Source organism: Gopherus flavomarginatus, chromosome 17, assembly GCF_025201925.1.
Source record: "Gopherus flavomarginatus isolate rGopFla2 chromosome 17, rGopFla2.mat.asm, whole genome shotgun sequence".
NCBI lineage: Eukaryota > Metazoa > Chordata > Testudines > Testudinidae > Gopherus > Gopherus flavomarginatus.
This window is the reverse complement of record NC_066633.1, coordinates 21,303,615-21,312,808: the sequence shown is the minus strand read 5'-3', so window position 1 is coordinate 21,312,808 and position 9,194 is coordinate 21,303,615. Positions and strand designations below refer to the sequence as shown.

The following is a 9,194-nucleotide window of genomic DNA, read 5'->3' as shown; positions in this document are numbered from 1 at the left end:
GATGCTAAAAAATTAAAAATTACATGTTTTTAAATTCTACAAATTTGTCAGTAAATAAATGTGTCTCCAGGGTGACATAGGGGAGCACAGACCACTGGCTGCATGGAGGTGGGAGATCACCCTGAAGGCCTCACCTCCCCTGGTACAGGGACTCAGCAGTGAGGCTGCACCTGAGGCTGACACCATGCAAGGGCTGGGCCTGCCTCAGAAACACCCTGGGGGCCTGCCCCTCTGTGCCAGGTGCACCAGATGTGGATGGGCAGGCTCAGCTCAGCAGGGTCTAAGTGTGGAGGGGATCCAGATGTGAGATGAGAGGTTTCTGTGTGGGGCAATCTGCATTCTGGCAGCTCAGTGGGAGATCTGGATGCACAGAGCCTCATTGGGGAGTTCCAGGTGCAGGAGCAATGGGACTCTGTAGGGGCTCTAGGTGAAAGTGGTTGGGGCTCAGTAGGGGAGTCCGGGTGCTGGGGGAGCGGGGCTTGATGGGGTGGGGGTCTGGGTGTGTGGGGTTTGTATGAGTGAGGGTTCGATGGGCCTGCTTAACAGGGGAGCCCCAGCTGCTGCTGAGGGGACACTGCAGGCTGGGCTACTGCTTCCCCCTGCTCTATTCCACCCCCTTCCTTCCCTGCTGTACTGCCTCTTCCCCACAGCAGGCACTCACTGTTGCACAGAAAACAGGAAGGCTCCAGCACACAGAAGGGGAGCCTGACTGGCAGTAGAACCCAGGAGGTGGTATTCAGCTGCAGATTCAGCAGAGCCTAGAGGCCGCCTCCTTCAGCTCTGCACTTGCAGAAATGGGGGGGCAGTATCATGTAACCCTGTTCCTTGCCTCTGGTTTCGAGGGGCAATCTCCCACAAAACTGCACCCATGGTCATCCCCACGTCTGCCCCCATTCTCTGCAGGGAAGCACAGGACTTCTGTGAGGCGGTGTTTTCTGCAGGTGCGCGGTCATGCAGAATCCCCCCCAGGAGTAACTGAAAGGGAAAGTGCTGATGTCCCAAGTCACATTTCTTCCCAGGGCTGCACTGCCTGAGGCTGCTGCTTATAGGCACAGTTGCACTCCCACAGCATCATGACCCCATTAACTGGCACTTGTTACACACCCAGCCTGAGTTTTGCTGGATGTGGCTTGAAGTGGAATGGATTCCCACCCGGCACTGAGGCTATTCTGAAATGAACACTTATGTTTGCAAAACAAAGCCTTTATTAGATGCTGCTTCCATTCCAAGCGCCTAGATCAGAATGCCAATGTGGGCCAGGGTCAGAAGGCGCTGCAGCTCCCTGGAGTGATGCCAGGAGGTTTGAGTCCAAATGCTCAGCTCTCCTTTGTGATGCTACTTTTCAGTTCCGTGGCTCTGCTGAGATTCCCAGCTTCCTTCTTGAGGACATTGAGCAGCGTCTGGGAACTCTCCAGGATCTGGGAGGACGGGAAACAAGTTACTTCATTTTATGGAAACAGCATTTCTCTTAGCCTGAGCCAGATTTTGAACAAGTTGCCAAGGGAGTGGGTGAGTCTCCAGCACTCTGAGCCTTTAACTCAAGCCTGGGTGTGTCTTCCTAAGAAATATGCTCTGTCAGACCCACGTTCCAGGCTCAAGGCAGGAACCACTGGATGGATGTTCTCTGGCTGTGTCACGCAGGTCAGACTAGATGGTCCCTTCTGGCCTTAGCATCTAGCAATATTAACAAAGGCAATTTGTTTAAAAACAGTTAAAAATGTAACTGGCAAACACCGTCGTTTATAGAAGTTAAGGCCAGAAGTGACCCCCAATCATCCAATCTGACTTGCAGCATACACCAGAAATTCCTGCATCAAATCAGTAACTTGGAGTTGAACTCGAATGTATTTGTTAGCTATCCAATCTTAGCTCCGTGGCTACTGAAGTATTTCATATGAACAGGACCAGTTTCACCAGGAGAACCAGAGCCCTACTGTTCCTACGTCTCAGTGGCTAGGGCATACTTCTGGGACATGGGCAATCCAACTTCAAGTCCCTGGTCTGATTCAGGCGGCATAGAGATTTAACCCAGTTCCCCCTACAAACTGCGTACTCTAACCACACAGCTAGTGGGCAGAGAGCACTTCTTCCCTGGTTTTTCCTGAAAAAGGACTGACTTCTCCTTATTCATAGGCTAACCTAGTTTAAAAAAATCAATAATCATGCATAAAAGTGTTAAATTTCCATTGTGATGAAATTTCTAAACATTTATTCCTCATTTTAATAATGCACTTTTCTGAGCACAAACAAAACCCTGATCTCCCCCTGTCCCCCAGAGTAATTGTCTTGATTTCAATATGTAACTGAGTGAGATTTGAGGCTGTGTAACTGCAAGCCGTGGCCGCTGGACAGTTCTGAAGAGCCGGGGCCATGCTCTCCCTAGTCCAAAGTTTAAATTATGTGCAAACTGATGTGACTTGTCAGTTCCATTTGCAAGAGCTCTTTGAATAAGAAACTGGATTTGACTGACTACAGATTACAAACATCTCTGATCACCACAAGCACCATATCCCTGTGACTGTTGGCCTGAGGGGTTATTACAGGTAGAAAGAAAGCTGTAGGAATAACCTACAGTCCTGGCTGCCATGGGTGGATTCATACAAGCCTGGGAACACTCAGAGCTGGCCGTTCTGAGATGGCAGCTTTGAGTTCAGAAGGAAAAGAACAGAGTTATGCCAGCTCCAGAAGGTGTGTTCTCCCACGGAAAGGGCAGAGTACCCCTTGCAGCTGTGTACAGCTCCCAGAAAGACCAGACACCACTTAGCTGAACTACTGCTACCAAGCAGCTCCGATATATTAGCCATTTTCCTGTTCACATATTGCCTGAGAAGAAGTTAGATTTTCTGTAGATCTTTATTACTTATTTATGGTAGTGCCCAGAACTGCAGCCAAGGGCCATGGCCCTATTGTGCTAGGTATAGTACAGAGAAATCACCGAGCAGACCCTCCCTATCCCACGCAGCCCACAGGACTGACAGGATGCAACAGGGGCTCACTGGTAGTTGTAATTGTTTTTAAAATAAACTTGTGACAAAACATCAGATCCGTTTGCAGAAAATGGCTTTTTGTTGTTTAGTCAAAGAAAATGCTCAGTAGACTTAGGGGTGATGTGGAGCATCAGTTTGCACAGAAATGAACCTTTGGGCAAAGGTGGGGCATGGCCCAGACTCCTCAGAACTGTCCAACAGTCACAGGGATGGAGCTAGCAGAGATCTGCCAAGTATTTTGTTACTGACGTTCTCAAATCTCAGTTACGTACTGAAATTCTAAGCCAATTACACCATGTGGATGGGAGTTTTACCAGTGTCTCACCAAAGTGTATTCTTAAAATAGGAATAACTATTGTTACAGAATTCACTCTCTCGGGATAATGTTTATCAACATTTCCATTTGCATGCATGAATTTTTCCAAGCTTCAGCCTTTGAGGAAGGGGCTGGGAGAGGACAGCCAGCTCAGCCTGGGATTTGACAATGACACAAAAGGAGACAGCAAGGCGATGAGGCTGACAGCAGAAAGTCGTACCAGCCAGTGGAGACCAGAGGAGGCGGCAGTGAGACAGAATATGTTCTAGAGGTCTAGTTAACCGGACAGAGCTCAGGACATGCAAGGCTGGGGCAGAAACACTTTTCATTACGCTCAGGAGCCACACACCATGCCCAGTTTGTTTTATATATAGAAATCAGATGCCAATTAATAGCTAAAGCAACTAATGATACGGACCCATTCAGGGCTTACTTGACAGCCATGTTGCAGAGAAGGCCCCCACACCAATGCCAGTGACTAAGGAGAGGGCTGGGATTCCTGCTGGAACCCTCCCATGACCAACTCCACTTGTCACCTCTAAGAAGTGCCTGTTCCTGCTCTAGCAGGTGGAAGGAGCCCTCTTTTTCCACCCTGGCTGCTGTCTGCCAGGGGGAGGGGGGAGAAGCAATCTTCCTCCTCTGCCCTCGCTATAAGCCTGCTGTTACTCTACCCCTTTGCCACTCCCTGGTTTTGGGTGCCCTCTGTGTGAACAGCAGTGTTCCAGCTTTCCCACCAGCCCTGATCATTCACATTTCCACTACTCCCCAGAGGGTGAGAAACCTTAGCCACGAAACTAACCAGACCCTAGTAATTTTCATCCTGTTGCCGCCTTGGGGAGCTGAAGCAGAGGCACTGGAGCTATCTGTCTGCACAGCCAGCACACAGCCCTGGCACGGGGGCTAGTTTAAAGCATATTGGTGAAGAACTCTTTTTAAAATGGAAGCTGAACTTCCTCAGCAGTAAACAGCACTGTTATTAATTATCAGGGTTATTCCGGTCTGGTCGGAACTGGAGGCCACCAGAAAGGGGCCCATTGTGCTGGCACCAGACATACGTAGAGTAAGTCAGTCCCTGCCGTGAAGAGCAGTAGGGAAAGGGACAATACACAAGCACCAGCAGTGATTGATGGCAGCAAGTAGCACCTCAGTTCCCCCAGGTTTTTGGTTTGGTTTGGTTGTTCTAAACCTTCAGTTAGTGTTATGAGGGGAATAACTAAAAGGGAAAGACAAGGGAGATGGGGAGTGGGGAGGAAGAAGTCACTCAGTCATAGTGCAGGGAAGCCGGTGTGGGACTTTCATGACATCAGCACCCAGGCGCCTTCTTGAACCTGTCCTGCAGCTGTCAAGGCTTCATTCTCTAGCTGGCTCCTCCCTGCAGTCTCTCTCAAAGGGGGGGGGAGGGGGCTACGTGGGTATTAGTGCCCTGGGAAGGGGTGGGTTCCAAGAGTTGCTAGAGGAGAGCAGTGGCCCAGGCTAAGCCCTATTTTACCTTCCCCTGCCTGTCCCCGCCACTGCAGAACTATCTGCTTCGGCTGCTCTCTGCAGGCACTGCCCCACACACTTGAAAGAAAAGGGCCTCACTCACCCTCCCCCCATTTTTATCAAAAGTAATTTTAATATAAGGAGAAAGAACAGCCCCAGAGGGGTGCCCATTGGCCTCTCACCATGGGAACAGCCTGTACGGAAGGAAAGCTCAGCACAGTATGCCTTGACCTCTACCACTGAGCCTTCGGCCAAGGGGTTTCAAGCCTTGTCTTTTACAATGTTTGAGTATCTATGACAGTAGCAGAGTGCTGGTAATTGACACACCCAAAGCTTCATTCACCTTGGAGTGAAAGCTGCTGGTATTCACCCCAACCCTCTGCACCTCTCACCCTTCCAGAATGAGAGATTTCTATTCCCAAAACTCAAACACCAAACACCACAGCAGCAGGAAAGGTCGTTCAGGTGACACTTCCCACACAACACAACTACTGAGCCTTAAATCTGCCTTGAGGTGTTCCTTAGAGAGATCACAGCACCTTACCCCACCCTAAGCTTTTGCCTGTCTAAGACAGCAGCAAGCACACCCTGAAGCCGTGGGGCTGTCCTAAGTATAAGGAGGGTTCAAAGCACTGTATGCTTAACAGCCCTTATTGGGAGTGTGCTGGGCCCAGAGACCATCGCAGGTTTTGCTAGGGATGGATAAGGCACTGTGGGCCTCGCATAGAATGCCAGTGGGAGAAAGTGGTAGACAGGGATAAGAAGAAATGCCTGCACAATACCCTGTACCCTAGGGGGCTGTGCACGGGGGTTGGAGCCAGAAGTCTACATGTTCAATTCTCCTCTTCCACGGCATGCTGTTGCTAGTTCTCTTCCCTTCAAAACCCTTATTACTGGCCAAGGCCCAGTATCTCTTCCCAGAGGCAGAGAGAAAGGTTACTTAACAGTAACTGTTTATCTTCAAGAGTTGCCCCCGTGCATTCACACTCATGGACTGACACTCCCAGGTGCAAGCCATGGAACACTCCTCTAACTGGTATATAACAAAGAGCACAGGTCACTTGGGCTCAGGTCTGGACTGTTTGGTAAGTGGGGCACAAGCAAACAATATGCATTTTAATACAGCTAAATGTAAATGTATATATCTAGGGGCAAAACATGTCAGCCATACTTACAAAATGGGGAACTCTATCCTGGGAAGCAGTGACTCTGAAAAAGATTTGGGGGTTGTGGTGGATAATCAGCTGAACATCCTAGTGTGATCCCTGGATGCATGAAGAGGGGAATCTCAAGTAGGAGTAGAGAAGTTATTGTACCTCTGTATTTGGCACTGGTGCGACTGCTGCTGGAATCCTGTGTCCAGTTCTGGTGTCCACAATTCAAGAATAGTGATAAATTGGAGAGGGGTCAGAAGAGCCAGGAGATGATTAAAGGATTGGGAAACCTGCCTAAGAGTGATGAACTCAAGTGTTGAATCTATTTAGCTTAAGAAAGAGAAAGTTAAGGAGTGACTTGATTACAGCCTTTAAGTACCTACATGGGGTACAAATAATTGATGACAGGCTCTTCCATTTAGCAGAGAAAGGTCTAACATGATCCAATGCCTGGAAGTTGAAACTAGACAAATTCAGACTGGAAATAAAGTACACATTTTTACAATGAGAGTAATTAACCACTAGAACAATTTCCCAAGGGTTGTGGTGGATTCTCCATCCTTAACAATTTTTAAATCAAGACAATGTTTTTCTAAAAGCTCTGCTGTAGGGATGATTGCGGGGCAGTTCTCTGTCCTGTGTTATACAGGAGGTCAAACTAGATGATCACAATGATCTCTTCTGGCGTTGGAATCTATGAAAGGTCCTCTGTCAGCCTGGTAAATTGTTCCAATGGATAATGACCCTCACTGTACAAAAGGTATGCTATATTCCCCGTCTGATGTTAGCTGCTGAAGCTAGATAAATTCAGACTGGTCAGGCTGGCCACATGTGGTGCGGCGTTGTGCTGAATCTTGGTTACACCACATGGAAGGGTCTCAGATATTCCAGACCCAGCACTTGAGCCCCTAGCTGAGGTCAGTGCTGATGCCATGGCTGGAATTGATACCTTAGCCCCCCGCTTGCTGCAAGTTTCAGTGCAGAGGAAGGTTGTTCCCAGTGGTGCACAGAACTCTGCCCATCCAGAGGTTCAACAGCCATCAGGGCCTCTCCTGTGAGGTGTGCCAGAGCCAGCAGTCCTGGTGGGGAGGTAAAAGCCTTATGGGTGGCACACTGGGCCAGGGAATGAGTTTTACAAGACAGAAATCCAACACAAGCATCCAACTTCGGAGATCCATAGGTACAATGCACATCTGATATAGCACTGCACAGAGTTGCTGGCTCCTTTAAGGGGAGTCTGAACCCAGGCTACCCCTGAGGAGCTAGTTTAAAGGGACAAAGACAGTTAATTGAATAAAGAACACCTGTGCCTCATAAAAGATCATTGGAACTCAGCTGCAGAAAGGTGCTGACAGAAAGAGAAACTCTCATAAGAAGAGGTGTGCCGGAGTCCACAGGTGGGCTGGGCAACCCCTGAGGTCCTGGGCAGAGATTGGATTTCAGGTTTATTTGTTTTTAATAATGTAGAACTGCAGCGGGGAAATTTTATCTCATGCTCTCTTCGACATTGTGGAGTTCTTAAGAGCCCTGAGAGAAGAGCAACTGATGCACGGAATGCCTGCCATGCCAACCCTAGGTCAGGAGGGGGTGCTACATGGTAGGCCTGACCTCTGACAAACATCTTTGGGGGGTCCAGTCCAGACATAGTCCTAGTTATAGTGCAAGACCGGAGGCTCGAACATTAAAAGTTGGGGAAATATCCCTTTTCTGAGACACTACAAAACCATACTATTTACCTAAGAGCCAAACTAAAGTTACTTGTACGTACACTTTTGGCAAACTAAGCCTAATGGGATAGGAAAGCAACAGCCATGGCAGAGGGTTGCTTTTACTCTCTGTGGTGATGCGAAAGGAGTGGAAGCAGCTAGGGGTGCATTCCCTGGGAGGTAGGTGCACAGGAGCTCAAGGGATACGGCTTTCAGGAGGGTTCCACCTGCTCATCACTAGGGAATACCATTCCATAGCAGGAATGCATGAGGCTTTCAAAGAAAGAAACCTGAGGTTGCACGAGGGCACTTCAGGTAGAGCTGGAAACATAAGCCCAACCTCAAACCCCAAGTCTCACCCAATCTGCCTTCTGAAATGAACAGCCCAAACCTGCTTATCCTGTCTGTTGCTGTTATTCTAACCAACAGGCCAGACTATCCTTCCAGAACCAGGATGAGAGCCCAGGAATCCCAATTCCCAGTGTTCTAATGCTGACCAGCAAGCCACCCGCAACACAGTCAAGTGGCAGAGGGCAGTGGTGTGGGTCTGAGGGTCCCATGTTCAAACTGTGCAGTGCCTGGTTTTTGCAAGTTTGTGGTTTGTTTTTCTGGCAGCAGTAACCCTCTTTTGGGAGAGTTGTTCCAGCTAAGGAACAACTGGTTTCCCACAGGAGGAAGGCCCTGGTGTGTGGCAGTAAGCAACTTACTCTGTTTGTAGGTGATAGTGGGATTTTAGCCAAGGAATGACTTGAACCTGGTTTTGGTCCAGCCAAAGCACAAAGCCCTGCTTTCCCCTGGTTCTCGATTACAGTTTAGGGCTTGATCTAGACGTGAGGCCTTACTAACGGCAGAGAGAGGCCCTGCCTCTGTGCTTTCGCAGTAACACACAAGCCCCCAGAGCGAAAAGGGCTGCCTTGGACAAAGCCAATCCCCCAGCCTCCAGAGGCCAGATACCTTCGTGTAGGCAGCCTCGGTCTCAGCAATGGTTTTCTCAAACTCGTTACGGGTGGCCATCTTGCGAGCCAGGCTCTCATTGACGCGGGCCAGCTTCTCCGTCAGGAGCCGGATGTCGTTTTGCAGCTTGTTCTTCTCCTCCTCCTCCTTCTGGATCTGCTGGCTCAGCTCCTCCCGCTTGGCGCACAGCTCCTCGATACCTGGGGCAGGAGGCGAGTCAGGGCCCCGGGCCGCTCAGGGCGCAAGGCCTATCCCACAAGCACGTGCCGTGGGCGAGGCAGGTCCTCGGGGGCACCGGCTGCATGGAGGGACCAAGCAACCCGGACCCCCCAGCCCTTCCCCGCTGCTGCCTGGGGACCCGCCCTGCCCGGGCCCGCCAACCGCTGTCCCATGTAGGCGCTGGGTGCCGCGCACGGCGTGTCCCGTCCCCCCGCGCTCACACTTCACCAGCTCGTTGTTGTAGCTCTGCAGCGCCGCCCCCTGCTGCGTCATCGCGCCCCGAACCCCCGGGCCCGGCCGCGGCTCCCCGGCGTCCGCCCCGCCTCCAGCCCAACCGCCTCCAGCAGCCCCCTAGCCCCGCCCCAACCGCCTCCAG

General features: G+C 50.4%; 1 protein-coding gene across 1 annotated transcript; it reads right to left on the bottom strand.

Moving 5' to 3' along the window:
* Window positions 1–1,182: 1,182 nt before the first annotated feature.
* On the bottom strand, window positions 1,183–9,145 carry SSNA1 (SS nuclear autoantigen 1). Its single transcript, XM_050926456.1, has 3 exons — window positions 9,040–9,145; window positions 8,600–8,799; window positions 1,183–1,418 (listed from the first exon to the last, which is right to left on the bottom strand). Exons 1-3 carry the CDS (start codon window positions 9,089–9,091, stop codon window positions 1,317–1,319), a joined length of 354 nt encoding a protein of 117 aa, XP_050782413.1. The 5' UTR covers window positions 9,092–9,145; the 3' UTR covers window positions 1,183–1,316.
* Window positions 9,146–9,194: the final 49 nt, after the last annotated feature.